This window comes from Siphateles boraxobius, unplaced genomic scaffold (assembly GCF_051911475.1).
Source record: "Siphateles boraxobius isolate OS27281-9 unplaced genomic scaffold, OSU_SipBor_1 177, whole genome shotgun sequence".
Lineage (NCBI taxonomy): Eukaryota > Metazoa > Chordata > Actinopteri > Cypriniformes > Leuciscidae > Siphateles > Siphateles boraxobius.
In genome coordinates, this window is record NW_027508785.1 from 108800 (window position 1) to 132500 (window position 23701).

Below are 23701 nucleotides of genomic sequence, written 5' to 3' on the forward strand. Positions count from 1 at the left end.
AATTATTTTCAAGGAAAAAACTTTTAAATAAGTAAATTTGGTGATCAAAGATGAGTTTTAATGGATAACATTAAACATTATTGACTACAGGGTGACTTTAATGCATTAACCAATGGGATTAACTTATTGTTAAGTGTTATCATGACCTTAGTAAAGTGTCTCAGAATTACATTATAAATGTTAAATCTTTCATATCGTCCAGGACACACTCAGTTTACAGAAGTAAAAAAACGCTTCCAGAAGTTCAAAAAGTGCCTCATCAGAAAAGCTCAAATAACAGAACACTTTAGGAAAATTAAAAGGACAAACTTTATTAACATCCACAATTAAATTCATGAGATTTAAAAGCAGTCAATTATGTAACAGAGCGTTAAAAGTGTAAATTAAACCGGCGCTGTGGGAGAGTCAGCGGCAGCCCACGAACGCCTCGTTGTAGAGGTCGGTCTTGCGGAGGCTCCGGCGGGACGCCTGCGTCTGCTTGAAGATCGGGGAGCGCAGGAACCGCGTGTCCGTGAACTTATCGCCTCGCCGCAGCTTCCTGCAACAGCAACACGGTTACCACACACGACTGAAGCCGAGACAAACCAGTCCGCTTCACATCGCTACAATTCTGCATCATACATGTTTAAGGCCAGACAAGTCATTAGTTGAGGTAAGTTTGTAAAGTAAGACTACACGCGTGTGCACATATATACTCAAACACGCAGATCTGTAGACCAAACACGTGATGCGCATGTGCACGCCGTCAGCGCTCTCACAGATTCCTGTTTTTGAAGTTTACACAGAGATGATAACGCTTTTAATTGTTTTTCATAACTCTAGGGCTGAAACAACTAATCGATTTAATCTATTAAAATCGATTATTAAAATAGTTGTCAACTAATCTAGTCATCGATTAGTTGCTAAATAACTTTTAATTGCCGTAAGCGGCTCATTTCGTAAATATTTTAAATCTGCGGTGACCAAAGTGTGGCAGTAATGAGCCAGCGGAGGTTGTACTCAGCCAGTACAGCAGGAGAAGTAGCGAATAGCCAATAGCTGGCCTCGTTTTATGTCACGTGCTTCCCGCACAGCGGCTCTGCAGCGTTCAGCGAGACGGCGGCGGCAGTGGTGTAAGCTCGAGAAAGAAAAAAGCGGAAGACAAAACTAATCGAACGAATTAACCAACAAATATATAAATAAATAAATAGATGTTCAGCTTCTCATCTGCGGTGATGCGTGCTGCAGTAGCGCCGTCATATCTGGATATAACATTTTTACATATTACATATAGCCTATATAACACGCTCTCACATGCTTATTTTTTAGCATTTTTGGGAGGAGTAAAATTTACATGTGGTTTCAACAAGCAGATGCATTTACACTTGTCCAGTTTGGTCTGGAATGAGTCTCAGATCTCCTCCTGAAGCGGTTTGAGCGATCAGATTCAAATCCGTCTCCAATGCGTTTCGTAGGGCATTCACACCTAGATATCGGATCTGAGAAAACAATGCTACTGTGTAAACAGCTTTGTTTACTAACTTTGGGACAGTCACACTAGATCTTTTTGACTCGAGCATCAGGTTGCGCAATCAGTTCACTCGCAACATAAGTTATGGATTAAAATAGCGTAGTGCTGGGCGGTAAACCGGTTCAAACCGAAAACCGGTTTATATTTTCCTCACGATATTGATTTTGAATAAACCGCCATACCGGTGTATTTAATTACACAACGTTCGGAACGAACGTTACGCTGCGCGACACTGTTTCAGACGGACCCTTTACAATGTTGCACTTCTGAGCAGCGACGAGTGAGAGTAAACAAACAGCAGTGTCTGTTACGGTACATGGACGATGGATGCGGAGCGCATTATTGTAGCGCGAAAGTACATTAATATAATGCGCGAGCGCGAATCTCTCTGCTCGCGCGCGGAATATAATGTGCCGCGCTCTCAGATACACGCGGCTCTTGTTAAAATAGGTCTATTTTCTCTGTGTTCGCTCAGAGAATCCTGCACTTAAAACGTGTTCAGTGCAATCGCCAATCTCTCCTCTTCCCCAGCTAACAATCTTAGGTTATAAGAAGGTTTTCATAATGTTCCCATCAAGTTATAAAAACGTTAGCGTTATTTCAGAATGTTCTAGGAACCTTCAAAATGTCCAGTTTTTTAGACGTTGTATTAACGTTATTTCTTGGTTATAAGAACTTTATTCAAAACGTTATAAGAACGTTCAATTCTCCCGTTATATAAACGTTGTATTAACGTTATTTCTTGGTTATAAGAACTTTATTCAAAACGTTATAAGAACGTTCAATTCTCCCGTTATATAAACGTTGTATTAACGTTATTTCCTGGTTATAAGAACTTTATTCAAAACGTTATAAGAACGTTCAATTCTCCTGTTATATAAACGTTGTATTAACGTTATTTCTTGGTTATAAGAACTTTATTCAAAACGTTATAAGAACGTTCAATTCTCCTGTTATATAAACGTTGTATTAACTTTATTTCCTGGTTATAAGAACGTTATTAGAACGTTAAGAAATAACAATTTTAGGTTATACTGGGCTCTATTCTATTCTACAATATTCACTAATGACAGTAAAATAGACCATCCTAAGTCAATTTACTGCAGTAATTCCTCTCTCAACCAGTAGAAAATGCTTTGAACACCTGATTATGCATGAAAAAAAAAAAACGTCATAAACCGGAAAACCGGCATAATTTTGAAAAAACCCGTGATATCAGGGCTCGAGACTAACGGCGTCCTGGGGACGATAGAAAATGTGTTTAGGACGAACAGAAATATTCTCCAGGACGCCAACAGGACGAAAGACATTTTTTGAATGCATGTTCATTTATTACTAGCCTATTAGGCTAACTTGCTTAGAAAATGCCAAAATAAACCGACCAAGCGCTGACTACAACGGAGCGCGTCTTCTCATGCTGTTACTATAGTTACTATCACTGGCCGGCTACTCACCCGGAGACGTGTTCCGCGGTACATCTATCAAATGGATTAATGACATCGCAAATATGTTGCGTTGGTTAAACAACGGTAAGGTAAAACAGATTGAGCACCAAGACGGCCTTTTTCTTAGTCAGTCTAATTTTGGGTGACCAGACTTTCACGTTTTCTAGGGACAGTCCCTGTTATTGGGTGCAGTGTTCATTTCGTTGTGGCATTTGTGACATCAAACTACATTTTTTCACAGACGAAAACGAGACGGTAACTAAATAAAAACTAGTTTTGAATGACAAAAACTATGACGAAAATCCATTGACATTTTCGTCAACGAATAAAAACTAGACAAAAATGTTAGATAATGACGATTTGGGAAGCGATCCAGTCAGAACTGATGTGCTGTGGTAGATGCGCACATTTGTACTGTAACGTGCTGATCTACCATGCGTGCGCTGCATGTCTCATGAAACGTTAAAAAATGTAAACGTCTGGGAGAATGAGTAGAGCAGACATATAGATCTGAATAAGAGTGACTACGCAAATAAAGATCTCTATTCGGTTCGGTTTTCTGTGCGCGCACACCCGACCCGAAGCGTGCAGCCATGCACATAGACAGCGCGCGAGTACTGAATTGAGCTCTCCTTCGTGTCTGAATGGACAAATACACACAACATTATATAGAAATGTCCGTTTTGAAGAGTATTCACGTAAACTATGTTGGTTATGTCTTAAACAGTTGTGAGAGTATCGGATGTGCATCAGTGCAATTGGATCCGCATGTCATGGACATGATCCGATGTCTTAAAGTGACAGTGGGTAATAAACCTAATGCAGTCTGTGTCCTTAATATTATCAATATATTAAGGTTTAAAATATAAAAACTCAATGTGTGGCTTTTGCACTTTTTAAAGTACACTTTTACACATAAATACCCTGATTTAGGGTTTTATTTAGTTATAATAAACAATCAAATTAAATGTTCTAAAAACTTTTATCCGATTAATCGAAAAAATAATCGTCTGATTAATCGATTATCAAAATAATCGTTAGTTGCAGCCGTTCATAAGTCGCACCCTGGAAGCTGTTTCAAAGTGTGTGTTCTCGAGCTCAAACACACACGTGTGAATGAACGTCCAGAACACACTAAAGTTTCTGTTTTCTGTTAGAACGGTGTGTGTTAGCGGCCCATAAGTGAATAACTAATGATCTTTACAACGGAAGTGAATCAATCAAAACCAATTTAATCTGGACAATAACTTTATTCTAGATCTGCTGTAAAGCCTAAACAATCTCTGTTACTGTAATCTCCTATTATCACTGTAAAGCTGCTGTGAAACGGTCAGTGTTAAAGCGCTGTATAAAGACTCGACTCGAGAGTGGATTCAGTTATAATCTACAAGCCACACTTTGCAGCGGATTCTTTTCGTGTTTTAACAGTTTATATTATACAAGGCCAAACGCGTGCTGTAACATGGACTTTTTTATGTTTAGAAAGAATAAACACTGGCGAGTTTATGCTATAAAAGTTCATATTGCTTATCAGAGACCACGTGATGAAGAACTTATGAATGACCCGATCAGTTTTTAAACCATTTTGAAACGAACTGTCCAAAAGAACCGAAACATCCGACATGCAACATTAATAACGTTAATTAATAACGCAACATTAATAATGGTTTAGAACAAAGTAAACAAATATTGTATCTTGGGAAATCTGATGTACTTGTAAATAATGCATAAATCGCTTCATTACCGTTTGAGAAATGTAATGTTAATTAACATTCACTAATGATTAGGTGCATTATTTAATAAACCTGAGCTAGTATGAATGAATGAACAGTTGTATTTGATCAGCATAGGGATGGATAAAGCGAGGCACGTACGAGCTGATCGACGGCTCCTTGTAGTTCACGGATCCGGTGCAGCGACGCCTGGGGGCGGAGCTCGGGGGCGTGGCCAAAGCACACGCCGGCTTCTGATAGGCTGCGGGGGAGAGATTGCTCACGTCACTCAAAGCCACGCCCAGAAATGAGCGATCGACCAGCCGGCCTGCAGAAACACACGTGCCACACATCAGTCCTCCTACAGCTCCTCCAGAGCCCGGCTCACACGCGAGGGGTTTACCTCTCCTCCTGCCTCGGTCCATCCCCGCCGCCGCCTCGTTCTCCTGATCGCAGGAGTCGCTGCCACACTTTGGGAATTGAAATATCGGGCAGTCGATCATCATGAGCTCCGCCTCTCCGTCAGGAAGAACAGTGAGTGGAGACTCCAGAGAGACGACACCAGGGGGCGCTGCAGGGAAACAGGACACTAACACCTTATCATCATAGTTTTATTCATATTCTTTTGTTTTCATTTTAGTAATTTCATTATGTGCTTTTGTCATTTTATTTCATATATTGCTGTTTAGGTTTAATTTGGTAACACTTTGCAATAAGATTCATTAGTTAACAACCTTAGTTAACATGAACTAATAATGAACAATACTTCTACAGCATTTATTAATCTTAGTATTAATTTCAACATTTACTAATACATTAGCAAAATCAAAGGTTGTGTTTGTTAACATTAGTTAATGCACTGTGAACTAACATGAACAGCTGTTTTTTAATTAACTAACATTTAACAAATATTAATAAATACTGTAACAAATGTATTGTTCATGGTTAGTTCATGTTAGTTAATACATTAATGTTAACTAATGAACCTTATTGTAAAGTGTTACCAATTTATTTGTATTTGAGTTATTTATTTCCAGTTAATAAATTTGGTGCTTCAACAAAGTGGCAAGGTTTACGTTTAAAGTTTTTCAACTAATATCTATATTTTATTATATTTTATCGGTGTGAATCTTCACTTGCCTCACAATTCCATTATAAAATGATTCTTAAACTTTCTCCCATTCTTTTATTAACAATAATGATTAATAATCACTATATAGTTCCTTGTGTTATTTTATCTTTCTTATAAAGAATGAGAATAAAAATGAAAATAAACAAGCATCACCTGTTTTACTATTTTCCTTTTACATCTATTAGACATGTGATCAGATTCAGCTAGACCAAAAAGTATTATGCGATTATTATTATTATTTAAAAATACTATTGTACTGTAAAATTAAAAAAGTGAATATTTAATAATAATAATAGTATATTACATAATAATATAATATGTTATAGTAAAAATAATAATAATAATAATAATTTTATTTCACAGAACAACAGTAAAATTTCAGCACTAACATTTATGGCTGTTTTCATTTCTTTGCTTTCAAACATTAAACAATCAAGCTTTTATTCTGGCGGAAAACCGCAGGGAGATAGCATTGCTCGTCAGTTGACAGCAGCTTTATAAACGATTCTCATTGTGAAGTTGGGAAGATGTTAGGCGCAAATGCAAATTATAAACGACTCAAACTCTCAGCACTTGCAAAGCAGCGTTTACTGTGAATCGAAACTGAAGGTCAACAGAGCTTTTGCTTTTCTGAAACATGCAGACTGCACCTTTAAAAAGATCACTAGATGCACTAGGAACACAGAATATTCCTCTCAGGACCTGCAACTTTTAATCCCAGGGCCATTTAACTATGAAATCATGCAATCTTTGTTAATAGGCTTTCATTCTGTTGGCAAGGCTTCAAAATTTATAATTTTCAAAATGCATCTTCTATAAAATCAGACCAAACGTAAGTCTGTGCTCCCAAGCTTAACATTTTTATGATACGGATATTTTCCCCCACTATGGATCTGTGTGTAATTTTTTAAAATTGATGCACAAGAGTAACAGAAGCATTCAAGTAAGAAATAATAGTTCAGCGTTGTAAAAGTGATTAGATTCACATCTGCGTTTACCTGGGCTTGGCTCTGATTGGCTGGGATTCTCGACAGGAACACAAACTGGCGAGTGTGTGTCGAGGTGCACGTCAGTTTCTTCCACTTCAGCCCGGTTTTTCTCTGCGAATCATTAAATTATTAAAAGAATGAAATGTTAGATAGTGTGATATATTACATTATGCCCCTTTTCACACGTTTTAATATAAATCTCTGGTGTCCCCAGAATGTGTGTGAAATTTCAGCTAAAAATACCAGATTATTTATTATAGCTTGTCAAATTTGCCTCTTTTTGGGTGTGAGCAGAAACGCGCTGTTTGTTTGTGTCCCTTTAAATGCAAATGAGCTGCAGCTCCTCCTCCGTTCAGAAGAGGGCGGAGTCTTTACACGAGCTTCAGAAACTCCAGCAACAGCAAAACACACCAATCTCACTCATCCAGAATCCCAGAATAACCAGTAGCGAGTGCAGCCTTACGGAGAGACTCAGGAAGAGTTTCTGAATGTTAGTGGAGACATTTATGTAGTTGTTGTGGAGTTACATTGATCATCTCACATTTATCATCATGTTGAACTTCTACACAAGTGTCCACAGTTCCTGAGGTGTTTATAAGACAGCGGTGACATGTTCTGGTCAATAGTGTTCAGTGCTCGTCTGTGCTCAACGACAGAACAGTTTCAGGCTTTGCTGGATCTTCTGCCGGTGCGTTAGAACTGGTCATTGTTGTCGCTTACGAAAACAAAATGGCGGCGCCGTGGGTGGAAACGTGCAGATTTAGGGCCGTTATTACACGGCTCTGTGGAATACTTGATTCTGATTGGTCAATCGCTCCATCCAGCGTTATATTATTCACAGATAACAACTTCTGTGAACAGAAACACAGGCTCGTCCGGGTCACTGAAGTCAGCAGCGCTACACACTCGCTACACGGTTTTTCTTCATGAAAGTTTTGCGTTTGGTGAGCTAATAAATTAATAAAACTCAGTCGAATCAATATTGTGTGTACAGTTATGTAATTATGCCATCCAGTATCGTGGACTCGCTCTCTCGTTTCATACAAACGCAGCGGCTGCTATTTATGACTATTGTTTTGTACACTGTTGGATTATAAAATACAAACGATTTTAAAATAGTTTAATCTTAAATCAATATCTCATATCTCCATAATTATGAATGTGTTGAAATGCTGTGTAATAAATGTTATGACTGGATACCGTATCTCTAAATGTCCGTCTAGTTTGAACTCGCCGCTGAAACTGCTCTCTCCGTGGAAGCTTTGCGTTTAAAGTAGGGATGTCAATTTACAAAAATTTCCCTAATCGATGTTGTTTAAATTAACGATCAATTAATGAATAGCATTAATACTGCAAGATGCGTCTACTGCAGTGTTATATAGCCAACAGCACAACAGGGTGTGCAAATGCTGCTCAAAACAACATGTTCCTCACCAAATGAATGAGAAGGGTTTTTAATCCAAATAAAGGGCTAATAGGGTTGTAAAATGAGTCGATATGATTGATAACTTATTAAATTACTTATTTAATCATCAAATATAACGACTAATACAACGTCACCAACGCCCCTCAGATGCGTGCTATTCATAATGTTTAACTCATGTTAACACGGCAACTAAACCCAAATAATTCAATATTTTATTACAATATTGTTCTCTGTATAATGTTATGTAATATGACAGTCCCAATGATAGTCATTATTAGTTGTGCATTGCTCTTTGAGCTGCGCGTTGAATAGGGGTGGGAATCTCTAGGCACCTCACGATTCGATTCGATTACGATTCAGAGGCCTGCGATTCGATTCAAAAGCGATTATCGATTATCTGAATCTTTTGTGTGTGTGTGAATATAAATACTTTGCTTTAAAAGTACAAAGTAATGACCCATAAAGAATTAACGTACAATATATTTTATTAACATTGCAAAAGAACCAACAGGAAAATAAATGTGTGCCTGAACTAGCAGCATGAGCATACTTGTAGTAAATTAATAATATAACAACAACAGGTGTTCTGACGATTCATGCTACCCATCGAGATGTGCTACTTACTGGTGCAGACTCATTTTTCTTCTGCTTACCACGCCCATAAATCTATGCATCCTTGCTGTGGATACTTGTAGGAAACTTTGACAGGTCAAAGATGAATATTTGATGATAATTTTTACTTTTCACAGCGTTTTAAAAATAAAAACAGTACATTATACTGTACTCTTAACTTCGAATTTTATTATAATTTTATTTCATATAATAATATCATTTTTACTTGTTATATCAAATGTGATAATTGCTAGTTCATTTAAAATATCCAAATATGCTCCCCATACACTTACCCTGATTAAAATGAAATAACGATGTTATAATATTGTGAGATTTACACCATTATGGAAACAATAGAGAATGAATCAACATTATCTGTGATCGATTTGCGTTTGGGTGGCATTTTTCGACAAGGCAGCAGAAATCGTCTGAACACCGGTAAAGCCCAGAGCCATAGAGAGAAACGGCTCTGGTACAGCCGAGTGTTTTTCCTCCTCTGGGTGGAAACGAGTCATATGGCTTCTCATATTTGTCGTGTTGCCGAAATATTTTAGTTTTATTCTACAAAGCTTACAACTAGTGTGGCTCTTGTCCAGCTCCTTTCCCCCTTCAACTTCATAGAAGCCAAAATATTTCCACACGTCAGCTTTTAACGAGGAGGGTGTTTGGATTTCGCGCTCAGCCATCGCGTCTCTGTTATGTGCGCACGCCACAGACAGACGGTCCGGGCACTGCACTTCCGCGCTTCAGAGTTCCATCTTTTGCGTTCCGTCTATATTACGTCATTATAAATAGGCTACATATCTAAAAAAAAAAATTTTTTTTTGTTGAAAATCGATTTTTGACATTTGTGAATCGATTCAGAATCGTCCACGTCCGCATCGCGATGCATCTAAGAATCGATTTTTTCCCCCACCCCTAGCGTTGAAGCCGTTTATTCTCAGCCAAATGTATCCTATATGAGATAAATCAGATATAGATAGGGCTACACAAAATAAACACAATATTACAACATACAACTGCACAAAACAAAATGCTGATAATGCACACGCAAACTTATGGTCATGATGAAGGTGTACGTCTAGCTGTAAAATTATCCCATAACTTATTTTTCCTCGCGTCTGTTTTACATTTCGTGGTTGAGCCGCACATACCCGCGCAAAAACCTGCTTAATCGACAATCGATAATTCTTATTGATTAAATGTATTATGGAGAATTAATCGATCATCAATCGGTAACATCCCTAGTTTAAAGAGCTAATAAAATATTTCAACTCAGATCAATATTTTGTGTCTAATTATTTACTGATGTAATTTACATCCGGCCGGTTGTTATCTCAGAATAAACCCCCATCAGGCTGATGGAGTCCTGATCCCGATCATCCTTCAGGTGTGTTTGTATGTGTGTGTGTGTGTTATCTCAGAATAAACCCCTTTCAGGCTGATGGAGACCTGATCCCGATCACCCTTCAGGTGTGTGTGTGTGTGTGTGTGTGTGTGTGTGTGTTATCTCGGAATAAACCCCCTTCAGGCTGATGGAGACCTGATCCCGATCACCCTTCAGGTGTGTGTGTGTGTGTGTGTTTGTGTGTGTGTGTTATCTCAGAATAAACCCCCTTCAGGCTGATGGAGACCTGATCCCGATCACCCTTCAGGTGTGTGTGTGTGTGTGTGTGTGTGTGTGTGTGTTATCTCGGAATAAACCCCCTTCAGGCTGATGGAGACCTGATCCCGATCACCCTTCAGGTGTGTGTGTGTGTGTGTGTTTGTGTGTGTGTGTTATCTCAGAATAAACCCCCATCAGGCTGATGGAGACCTGATCCCGATCACCCTTCAGGTGTGTGTGTGTGTGTGTGTGTGTGTGTGTTTGTGTTATCTCAGAATAAACCCCCTTCAGGCTGATGGAGACCTGATCCCGATCACCCTTCAGGTGTGTGTGTGTGTGTGTGTTATCTCAGAATAAACCCCCTTCAGGCTGATGGAGACCTGATCCCGATCACCCTTCAGGTGTGTGTGTGTGTGTGTGTGTTTGTGTGTGTGTGTTATCTCAGAATAAACCCCCTTCAGGCTGATGGAGACCTGATCCTGATCACCCTTCAGGTGTGTGTGTTTGTGTGTGTGTGTGATCTCAGAATAAACCCCCATCAGGCTGATGGAGACCTGATCTTGATCACCCTTCAGGTTTATTCTGAGCTAACAACCGGCTGGATGTACATTATCCCTTACTTAATATTATAATAAGATCCTCTTCATTAGGGCTGAACGATTAATTGCATTTGCGATAATATCGCGATATGATGAAATGCGATTTTGTAACTGCAAAAGCTGCGATTACACTGGTCACGTGACACACGAGAGAAAAGCAGTCTGCAGATCAAGCATCAACTTGGCACGCTACGCATAGGTCTGGCATACAGGAAAGAAAAGTTTCTTTTTTATGTATGTGATATTGTGTTATTATTCTCTCTCCAACAATTCTAAATTCACGCTGCGCGTGCTTTAGAAACAAACGTATTCTGTTTGCTTCTAATTTCTTTCTCTCTCTCTCTCTCTCTCTCTCTCTCACACACACACACACACACACACACACACACACACACACACACACACACACACACACACACACACGACACCGCTCGAACCTTCCGAAAAATAAGCTTTCGTAAAGTTTGGGGTTTAAGCGAATTACAAGGACAGTCGCGGGCTTCATTGCACAGGTTTTGCCGCTGTGATGTTACTCTTGCAGTGCGCGGTCTTGGCCGCCGGAATTTTCCTTATAAATGCTCCACAAGGGCATTATTTATGTCTTTTGGAATGCAGTTGTTTTATATAGTAAAAATATGAAAATCACTGAGAAAGCTGCTTTCATTTTAAAATACTTACGCGCGCTCTGTGAAGATCGTGCATGCGGCTGTGAGCGACTCATTGGCATCTCAAAATGTTTTGACGCGAAATTAATGTAAACACGGTCAGTTATATCTTAAACCAACAGGACAAACCACATTTACAATTTCAAAAGAGATATGTGCATTAGTGTGAATTAGGGCTGCAACAACTAATCGATAAAATCGATTATAATCGATTATGAAAATCGTTGTCAACGAATGTCATTATCGATTAGTTGGTCTGCTTACGTCACGGGGAGCGTTTACTGGTACGCACACACACGCAAGGTCTCTCTCCCTCAGGCGCTCTGCCGAGCGCGCGCGCTACACGGTTTGGAGCAGTCTCTTCTGTCTCGCATGCGCGCTCTTGCTTGCGCGCTCTGGATTTCGGGAGTTTGAACTAATTCGCGGGCATCAGGGAGCCGCAATCAATATGCGGGAGACTCCCGGGACTTCCGGGATCTTGGGATGTCTGTATTTTGTCTCGAGCATCAGGTTGTGCAATCAGTTCGCTCGCAACGTAAGTGATGGATTAAAATAGCGCTACCGCAGAAATAGGTTAAATTAAAACGGTGTTTACAAAGTGAAGCATTAAATACAAAGGCAGTTAATAACAGCAGCAGTAAAATATTGTTTTTTAGTCACTGTACTCAGTGGTTTTCAGCGAATACTTGTGCACTAATGCATAATTTCTCCTGTCCTTTACTCAAGCCTCTTAGCTTGCTGGGTAACGTTACCTCCATTCCGTTCTCTTTTTATAGCATTTGTCTACTAAGTTTTAATTGTTTTTCAAACGCGATCTACTGCGGCTCTACGTTCACACAATTGTTTTCAGTCTTTCTATATTTATTTAATCAATTTATCCTTATATTATATTCTTTTATATATTATATATAATATATATTATATTCTTTATCCTTATATTCCTTATATATAATTAATTTTAAATAAAAATTAAATGAATTATATATTTTAGATGTTTTTAGTTTGTTTTTAGTTCAGATATTCACATCTGAACAACATGTCTGTGTAAATTTGTTTTAACAAAAATAGTGTTAAAACATAATATGTTGGATATCATTTTTTTAACAATAATCATGTTTGTCAACTTGCCATCAGCAATTATCATTAAAAACAATGCAAATATTGATATTAGTAAAACTCAATGTGTGGCTTTTGCACTTTTTAAAGTACACTTTTACACATAAATACCCTGATTTACGGTTTTATTTAGGTATAATAAAAAAAAATCTAATTTAATTTCTATCCGATTAATCGAAAAAATAATCGTCCGATTAATCGATTATCAAAATAATCGTTAGTTGCAGCCCTAGTGTGAATGCAGCTTATCGTATCTAAACTGAGGGGGGAAATCACTCCAGCTCTTGAATGGAAAACGTTCAGACTGCCTACTTTTATATACTGAAAGAACTCTTTGTTTATTGCTTGTAATGTTTTTTTTGTTCCTCTTTATTTACTAGCTTTTATATTTTGAAGCTATATTAGTTTATAGCCCATTTAAAATTCTTAACATGTAATTGGTTTAATTAAATGTTTATATATATATATATTTAAAGTATGTATTTACACATGTAATTAAATACATATTTTAAGTGTTATTAAGATTAATTAATAAGAAAAAAATTTGATCGGATCAAGAGCTGTCAAAGATTCCCATCCCTACTGTACAATGATTTATTGCTTGTCTTTGTCGACTAATACAGAAGGTAAAGAACTTAAAGTAATCGCATATTAAATCGCAATCGCAATATTGCTTAAAAAAAAGACGCAATTAGATTATTTTCCATAATCGTTCAGCCCTACTCTTCATACGTCAGAAAGAGACCGAAATCTGATTGTCTTATTTTTTGACATGCATGCAAAGAAAGACTCACCAGAACCAAGTTACTGGGTTTCACTTTTCACGTTTTCTGGGTTGGTAGAAGCACCGGGACCCGATTATAGCACTTACACCAACTTATAGCACTTATAAAACCAAAACAATCTCTGTTACCTTAAATTATATGTTTATCTCTGTAAAGCTGCTTTGAAACAATCTACATTGTTAAAAGCGCTATATAAATGAGGATGACTTGACTACACACGAAAAAAAGAAAGATTTTCATGAAATGCCCCCTTGAAAGCGCTGTGAGGTACCTGAGTGCTGGTTCAGGTTCTTCTCCTGAGCGGAGCGGCGTTTGGATCGAGCGCGTCTGGCCGGAGGACTTCGAGTTCTTCTAGTCTTCCTCTTCGGCACGTACGGGGAATCCTCATCATCATCATCATCGGAGAGGCTGTTGTCGGCCTCCTCCTCTTCACCCGCAGGATTATCCGGTCTCTCCGCAGGTTTATCCGGTCTCTCCGCAGGTTTATCCGGTCTCTCCGCAGGTTTATCCGGTCTCTCCGCAGGTTTGTGTCCGGTTCTGAAGGGCGTCAGATGAACGGCCTCCTCACAGTCGAAGTCGAAGGTGTCGTTGCCGCCCAGCGAGGAGTTGAGGCCCTCGGCCGGCGCTCGGGACCGGCTCTGGGAACGCTCACGGCTTTTGGAGCGCGCTCGGGGTTTGGCATTCTCCCAGGGTTTCTTCAGCGGTGCCCGGTCCGGTCTGCGGCCCCGGTCCGGTTTGGTCCGGGTGGGTTTTCTCCTTCTGCTCGGTCTGACGGGAGGATCCGGCGTCGAGTGCTGGACCTCAGAAACCTCCAGCTCAAACTCACAGTTCTGTTCCCGGTTCTGCTCCTCCGGCTCGATCCGCTCCTCCTCCAGGCGAGTGTTGAGCGCCTCCTCTCGTCGGTCATCGAGAGTCTCTTGTGTTGTCCCGATGGAGTGCAAGCGTGAGCTCCGTCTCCGCACAGCATCAGAGCGTCTCTTCCTCCGGGTTCCCACTGTGGGCGGCAGTGAACCCAGTCTGTCAACACAGCTCCCCGAAGCAGCCTCTGCACACATACAGAACACAATATAAAAGCCTGAACATCTGTGTAATGAGCATGTGAGAGAGACACACACACACACACCCCCACACATCAGTACCTGCAGTCGGAGGTTCCTGCACGCCAGTCTCAAACACATCACCCGGCCTGCGACACAATCACAATATCATCAACAAATACCTTCTTACACAGATAATAATCATAAATGTTTCTTGAGCATTAAATCATCATATTTTGGTGATTTCTGAAGGATCATGTGACACTGAAGACTGGAGTAATGATGCTGAAAATTCAGATCTGATATCAGGAATAAATTACACTATACTGTATACAGGGCAGTCACGGTGAAGGAATTTCCCTTGCGGTAATTTTGAGTGGGTCAATAGTAGTGATGCTCCGATTGATCGGCTAAAAATAGCTTGATCGGCGAACCCCAAAAGCGCAGATCAAAAAAGCCGATCACGGGACGTAAATTATTCGCGCGACTTTTTCCACCTGCATGCGCGGCACACGGGCACACAACGGCAGAGCGGAGCTTGCTTGCTGTGTGTTGCTAACGGCGAGAATAAACACATAGATTCGATTATTTAAAGCATGTATTCTAATGGTCTAGTGGCAGAACTTTTGACTAGCGTGTCAGAGGTCCTGGGTTCTAATGCGCATCGAAAGGCTGTCACTCAGCGCATCGTTACGGCAACGGACTGTCTCTGCGTGAGTCATTAAACCATTCATTCAACGAACACGCTCAAAAACGCTGATTCATTAAAAGATAGATGCAATGAGACAAGGTGTTAATTATTTGTAACTTTGAGCTCCACTTGTCATGGCTCAGCAGACGCATGCGTCGCATGGCTAACGCTGAAGCTGATGCTGCACTTCATAGAGACCAATGGCAGTGATTCAAAGCTGTCTGTTTAGGCTTAAGTGCAAATCCACAAAGCCTCTGTACAAATCACCATGATAAACAGTCCTGTTAACATTATTACCTTATTTAACAGTCAATACATGTACGAAGTTCAAAACAAGAAGGGTATAGGCTTATGAAAAAAGAAAACACGCGAATATCGCGTTTGCTTGCACTCCTCTGCGCTAACTGTATATTCAGAGACAACTATGGAAGCTTGTCCATAAAAAAGGTAATACTGACTTTTTCATCTTACAATTCTGACAATTTTTCCTTACAATTGTGTGATATAAAGTCGCTATTACGAGATATAAAGTAGGGCTGGGCGATAAATCGATTTTATCGATTTACTCGAATGTGTAGTTTACGCCGATTTTTTTGAATGAAAATCGGTTTTCTCTTTAACAACCGCCGACGCTCCCCTCTGGGCTCCCGTAGTTCCGACCGGGCTATAGAGATACACAAACAACACGGCAAATGAGCAAGACCGCGGCAGCAGAAGCACACCCGCCGAAAACATTTACAAGCTGAATCTGCAGGGCGCCAACTCTCACGAGTTCACTGTGAGAGACGCAATTCTGTCACTTTCCACACGCTCTCACGCCACACATCCATTTTCTCACGCAGAGAAACATTCGCGAAGCAACGAGGACACGGACACCGACAGACAAGACAGAGCAGGTTACTATCGCTATCAAACAGATTCTCAGCTCTCAGATTCTGTCAATTTTATTACAAAATTCAAACAATAAACACTGTTTTGGCGCTTGTAAATGTGACGTGAGAGAACGCTGGCAGATCTCAGTTCAAGCGGCACGTGAACCGATCATCTGTTACTCTTTACTACAAACTTACCGAGATGTAATAAAATCGATCGATCAGTGTTTTTCAACCGCGGAAAGATGTCCATAAAACAGCTGGAGAACAACATGTCACGTAACGTTACATTTACCTCAGGATGGCTTTTAATGACCCATAGCACGCATGTTAGTTAGACGCATTATAAAATAAAAAAACGCATTATATTTAATTTGAGTTAGTTTTAACCTTTAATAATACCAGCTGACAGGGCTCTCTATGTTTACAGCGTTAGATGATTTTTTTTATTACTTTTTTTGGGAGAACAATTAACACATTAACGTATCTACTATACCTATTTATCCAAAGGAATTTATATTGAATCGAGATCAGAATCAAATCACAAGAATTGAATTGAAATTGTGAAATTTGTGTTAAGCAATAATAAAAGCAGTAGCATACCAGTAAACTTAATAAAATCATGTTTAGTTACCAAATAATTTGACAATCACAATACACTTATTGTGATGCAAGTTTTTTGTTTTTTTTTACACATCCCCCCAATCCCAATCCACCCATTTTATTTTATGTTACATGTTCACTGTTTTCACAGACAGGGCCTGTCCTCTTGTGTTTTTGGCTTGTTGTTTCTGATTGCACTTTAATCGAGATCAAATCCCAGAAGGGAATATTAAAACAAAATAAAGTTACAACTTGTTTTGAACAATTTCTTTGTCATCTGCAGATTGATTTTAAGTAGGGAGAGAAAAAAATCTATTTAAATCGTAAATCTGATTTCTTGTGAAAAAATCGGGGATTTTTTTTAGGCCATATCGCCCATCCCTAATATAAAGTCAGAATTGCATGATATAACGTCGCAATTATCTAAAATGTTTTATTCTGTGGCGGAAACAAGTTTCCATAGAAAACAGCTGTTTTACACCGGAATAATCCTTCACTGTTTTTACTTCACTGCAGAGACTCTTTCAGAAACACCCCCAAACCTTTAAACACTAATATATTATTTTTCTATAAAAAGCTTGTTTCTCACCGAGGACTGACGGGCTGAGCTGGAATCGTCTCAGGAGGAGAAACCTGAGAAAACAAGAAGCAAAGACGTTTTTTGAAGCCTAATAAATGTTTAAAATTTGGGGGAAAGTCATTTTCATCGCGACATCAGTAGCTTTATTAATATTAATATCAGTGACACTGGCCTTCATTCATAAAAAGACGGCATTAAGATACAGCCGTAATACTTGAAAATAAATGGAGCCATTAAAGATTAAGTCCGTCTCTGCAGTTTCTGTTTGTGCAAGTGTGTGTGTGTGCGTGTGTGTGTCTGCATGACGTCTCACCTGTATATCAGCAGTGTGTGCATGACGCCTCACCTGTATATCAGCAGTGTGTGTGTGTGTGTGCATGACGTCTCACCTGAGCGTGTCCGGCCGGCGCGCGGTCTCGAAGTGTCCTCTTCAGCATCAGCAGGTGGAAGACCAGCGCCTGCCTCTCCTTCTTCAGGTGCAGAATGACCCCCTGCGCTTGCCGTACCTTCTCCCGCTCCGTCTGCAGCGCCACGGCCAGAGCTTTATTATTCACCTGGACGCTCTTCAGCACGAACGGCTGCACCGTCGCTGTAAAGACACGATCCGCCGAAAACAGACCGTCATTATTGTTTATTTGCCTCTGGACACAAACAGACTGCAGTGGTGTTTGATTGAAATGTAACATCTATGCAAAATAATCCTTGAAAGATTTCTCATTTAAGGCCATTCCTGTTTGGAATATGTGATTGTGTATTGTCAACAATAAGCATTATAAATATTCTGCATTTCCATTTTGTAGTGTGGATCATTCATTGAAACATTTATCCACATTCTTATGGTTAAGAATCTGTTATCTGCTTGACAAATAATTTATGCTACTGTCCACTGACATGCTTTTAAAGCTATTGTTATCCAGTTTTTTTTGCCATTTCAACGCCTTAAAATGCACATAAGTAGGTCCGAGAAATCCAAGTTTTCCTGGCCCCCGAACCCCCTCACATTTGAATGCGTGTGACTGGTAATAATGTGTGCTGGTGTGGCTACAGTGCCAAGGCTGAATTTTTTACCCAGTTTGCCCCTGCATATATATACAATATACATTATTCTCTGTATCAAATCATGTTATCTTATTACCCAACCCCTGATGTTTTTAAAACCTAGAAAAGCCCCTGCAAATGCATTTACAATATTTGTAACTTAAATAAGTTATAATCAAATAAAGAGACAATATATTAAGGAGTAGTAACATTTGACAGTCTTACAGTTACAACCAGTCATAATGCTGAACTGGCCCTCATTTAAAATGAGTTTGACACCCGTTATAAATGATCATTACTGTGTTAATAATCTTGAATGCGAATATGTTCCTCTTGCAGCTTCTCTTCTCTGATGACGAGGGCGGGGCAACCTGTCACTCACATGAGATCCACCAATCGCAAACCACAACCATCCAATAATTCCCCACAGACACAATCAAGCCCCGCCCACATTTGTTCTTGTTCCAGAAGTTTTTACTCATACGGTTATCTGTTTCATGGTGACTTTAATTCGGTTCCAAACCTGACTTACTTTCTTCTGAGGACACAAGAGCAGATGCTAGGCTGAGTGGAAAACGATAGAATGGGGATGTCACTCCTAAACACCTCAGTATGTTTTCCACAGAGGAAAATCAGTCATAGGTTTGGATCAACGTGCGTCAATAACAGTATTTACATTTCTGTGTAACTGTCCCTTTAAGAGCTGTGAGATCGGTTAATATAGACCCAGTACATGTAATAATGATACAATAAAACACAACCTAGACGTTTATATACACAAAAACACACCAAAAGGCAGGAATATGTCGATTTCTCGGCATTAATCGCACCTGTGCTTCTGTTCTTCATCTTCGACAGGCCGCGGCTGACAGCTAAAGCGCTAGCGAGGCGTTTGTTCCTCTTTTCCTTCATTTTGTCCTTGATTTCGTCCAGACTCTGCTGGAAACTCTTCTTCTGCACCCGCTCGCGAGCCATGGCTGAACGCGAGTCTCTCAGGAGATTAACGGGTTAAACTTCACCTCCATATGCCTCTGAGCTCCTCATAAACACGACACACCACCTCGCACGAAATGAACAGCTACTTTAGAACGGATAGTGAACGTAAATCGTGTATTTTGTGTGAGTTTCTTCTCTGGCGTATTTCCCGTCGGGACGTTGATGTTCGAAATCATGCGCTGCGAGCTCTGATTGGAGGAACACACGTCACTTCCGCAACAAGCTCAGACGTCACTGCAGTCAAAAACAAATAACATGCGCCAAAATCCCCGTCAAAAAACGGCAATATTCCGGGGGTGCCAGAAAAAAACGTGAAATTACAGAAAATAACCAACACGTAAAATTACCGTAATTTTCCTTTATTCAAAATACAGTTTTGAATTACAATTTCGGTATTTTCTTGAGCTCTCACACATCATTTTTAATGTTTAATGCATTAATATATCAATATAACAATTAGTTAACTCAAAACACAGTTTTTACATAAAATATTATATGGGGGGTGAGTTAGCGTTTTTGATAAAAGATTACAAGGGCATATTAATATACAAAACAAATAATATCGTGCACGGATAACTCATTTATAATAAGCACTGCAACATTCTGTAAAAAGTTATAATTTTCACTTTTAATTTCATGGCTATAAACTGACTAACCACTAGTGCATTAAACTTTGAACCAGAGCATTAAAAAAGCGTCGTTCGTTCATCACGTGACAGCCCCGGTGTTCCGAGTCATATGAAAGATTCGTTCATGACCGACCCATCACTATGAGGTTTGACTGACAGGTCCAACGGAGTCAAGCGGTTTAGTCACAAGCTCGTTTTAATACTTTTCATTGGTTAAATAACGTTACCTGAAAACCCCATAGCACTAGCGTAGCCAGAAAAGCGTCTCTGGGTGTGCATAAGAAAAACTGGGTGTGCCACATTATTATCAGATTAATGTGCAAAAACCCCGGACCCGGCTTATCCCTAACTTTACAGAATAGACTGGGCTGATGTGTAAAACCTACTCAGGCTTGCCACATAAACATAATACTAGGCGTACAGTAAATAAAATATAACTCAGGGCTCAACATTAAGGCTTTACATGTGCTTGTCCTTCGAACAAGTAAATCGGCCATTCTCTTGTCGGTTATCTTTCATTTTAAATTCTTACATTTGATCAATAAATTAAATTGAAATAATAAGACACTATGCTGTTACCAATCAAATTAATTAATGTACACTGAAAAATTACAACTGCATTAAATAATGTTATGAGATTGTTTTTAAATATTTTTTGAATATAATAGAATTATAGCCTACTTTTAAACACGAAACTAAACCACCACTAGGGGGCGGCAGGTGACCGTCTTAATGAGTGAGTTATTGAGTCATTTATTCAAATGATTCGTTCAAACGGCTGAATCGTTCAGGAATGAGGCAGTTGTTTAATGGGTCATTGAATCTTTGACTCAACCGATTCGTTCAAAGCGCTGACTCATTCAGTAATGCGGTGATGTTTCCGGTGAGATGCGCTGTGGTTCTGCTGTGATCTTTGTTTGGAACTATTTTCGCTGCTCAAATAGAACAAAAACAGTCAATATTGGGTCTAAAATGTAAGTGACTTGATATTAATTAGTTTGTTTATTGAACTTTCATATGAAATCAGCGTCGCTTAACTGTATCATATCATATGTTATAAATATAAAAACTCCACATTATTTTTTTAACCGCTCTATGTTCATTAAGTTTCTATTCGCACGGGATAACCGAAGCCTGTGATTTTACTCAAATTTACTGACTTATCTCCCGGATATGACGTCAATAGGCTATTGCTTGGAAATGTCTTTTCGTGTATGATTATGACATAAACAGAATAAAGTTCCTTACCGCATGCCGCTATACATGTCATTAATCTCCATCTAATCATTCTTTTTGTTTTTGCTCTTCTGATGATTTTCAGCTTTCACTTTCTGCAAATTGTGTAGTTGTTGTGTATAGCGATATGACCCAGCACCCAAAATACCATCAAAACAATTCTTCTCGAAAGATGGATAAAAAGGCGCACATGAAACAAAAACCTTGAAAAAATGATATACGATCCGGCCAAATCACAGAGATGCGGATTCGCACGGGACTGATATTACCACAGGACGTCGGTGTTCGGCGAAATTTAGTAGGTCATCTGCGGGGGAATTTTTACTTTACAAATTACAGACGTGGCCGATTCGCACGGGATTAAGATCTCAGACAAACTCCGAAATTATTACAAATGACTAGAGGTCACCGGGTCATACTGATCCCGTGGGAATCGGGCTTTTGTGTGATCTGCGCTCATTTAGAAATTAAAATACTTTTAAATGTAAAAATATTTCAAGTAAACAACAATAGTCCAAGTTTAGGAAACATCCCAGCAAACACAGAACGTTCCCCTAACGTTCCCGAATGGTCCCATGAGGTTATTTTTTTGGGAACCAAACAAGAACGTTATAGGAACGTTCCATGTAGGTTATTTTTAGGTTCCATTTTTATAACGTAAGGAAAACGTTCCGGGAACGTTCCTCTAACGTTAAGGGAATGTTCTAGGAACGTTCTGGGAACCAAAAACTAACGTTCCCAGAACCTAAATTTGTTTGCTGGGATTTTTATTAAAACTTTAAAAAATAATTCTGCATCTATTTTAGTTGTGCCAGCTGCCACTGTGGGTAAAGTAAAGGGTGACGTAATGACGCAACCTCGCCTCGGAAAACGAACCGGTTCAAAAACGGTGTAACAACAATGTTATAATCAAAAAACCTTATAAATAAATAAAGTGTGAATAAACTTATCGTTATTAACAGACCAATTTCGTAAACCATGTTTCTTTCTCTCTTTTCATTCCGGTAAACGTATATAAATGCTAATCTATTAATTAATATGTAATATTATTTAAATATAAAAACTTTTTTTTTTTAATTTTTGTGAAGTATTTATACATTTGCATATGTGCTCCCAGTATTTTTTTGTCTGTGAAAAAAACAATAAGAAAGTATAAAAAATAGATTTTTTTGTTATGCACATTTACATGTTTTTCAAGTATTTTTACACAGGAAATGTACATTTGCAGTTTATTTCTGTAATTTTTTTATTACCAAATTTCAAAAATACATGAAAAATCTGTAAAATAAAACAGTAAAACTACAGTTTTTTACAGTGGGCTATAACCCATGTACATGTGTATATGTGCTGCTTTGCTTTCTTTATTTTGTTGTATTTAATTTGTACATTTTTGCTATGTACTTATATATTTGATACCTTGGCATTAATAAAAAAAAATAATTCATCGACACCCTATTATGTTATGTATTATGTTATGACAATGATGATAATTTTAATGTTTTTTTCTTCAAATAAACATTTTTTTTAATGCGCTAAGTCTAAATGATTGTACAATATTTATTATTGAAAGCATTGACTCTATAAGATTTTTCTTTACTGTGGGAAAAAAGTTAATAATCTAATTTTGTTAACAAAATGTTATAAATACATTTTTGTAATAAACAAAATTTCAAGTCAAGTCGTCGTCACATTTATTTATAATACAGTGTGTTTCAAAGCAGCTTTACAGAGACAACAGGAAAATAATGTTGTAATAATATTGTTAAATATAAAATTAAATGTCCCGAACTAAGCAAGCTAAAAGCCAATGGAAAACACAATTAAAATTAATAATTTAAAATTAAGATTCTGGTCATATTGGTCAAAGGCGAAAAAGATAATTTAGATATATTTTTAAGATGCGGTTTTACAGATACTAGACATGTGACTTTCAAATGAAAGATTGGTATCAAAGAGCACACACACACACACACACACACACACACACACACACACACACACACACACACACACACACACACACACACACACACACACACACACACACACACACACACACACACACACGTTGATTTGACATGATTCATATGATCCATCATGATGATCAAAACTGTAATCATGCCAAATCAAAATGTCTTCAAACTTAGAGTTTGAGGTATAAAACACTGTAAACTTCCTCTCCAAAGATCATTTACTGCAAAGCAGCTTCTGTATTTTGAACTCATCATCGACACGCGATTATCTGTGAGATCTGCTCGTGCCACAGAAAGAGGAACAGTATTTCTCCGCATATTACAGTCGTAGGAAAGAGTTTGCGGATCTGAACAGAAAGTGCTTTATTAACACACACAGTTACATCATGTCAGCTTTCCAGAACATTTGATTATGCAAATCTAAAGTTTTGAACAATTTTACCTGTAGA

At 38.7% G+C, this 23701-nt stretch overlaps 2 protein-coding genes across 6 annotated transcripts in view; one reads left to right on the forward strand and one right to left on the reverse strand.

The window, feature by feature from the left end:
* Nucleotides 1–23701, forward strand: part of LOC143740618 (uncharacterized) — a 132101-nt gene that overhangs the window by 62045 nt on the left and 46355 nt on the right. The gene's annotated exons all lie outside the window — the stretch shown is intronic.
* sgo1 (shugoshin 1) lies at nucleotides 286–19642 on the reverse strand. 5 transcript variants are annotated; one of them, XM_077232582.1, is made up of 9 exons: nucleotides 19249–19642; nucleotides 17770–17969; nucleotides 17390–17433; nucleotides 14737–14783; nucleotides 14121–14642; nucleotides 13869–14057; nucleotides 6798–6899; nucleotides 4830–5238; nucleotides 286–538 (listed from the first exon to the last, which is right to left on the reverse strand). In XM_077232582.1, exons 1-9 carry the CDS (start codon nucleotides 19391–19393, stop codon nucleotides 406–408), a joined length of 1791 nt encoding a protein of 596 aa, XP_077088697.1. In that variant the 5' UTR covers nucleotides 19394–19642; the 3' UTR covers nucleotides 286–405. The 5 variants fall into 5 exon arrangements, with proteins under 5 accessions (XP_077088697.1, XP_077088696.1, XP_077088700.1 ...); XM_077232581.1 differs by having other exon boundaries at nucleotides 14100–14642; XM_077232585.1 differs by having other exon boundaries at nucleotides 4830–4929; nucleotides 5071–5238; nucleotides 13869–14642.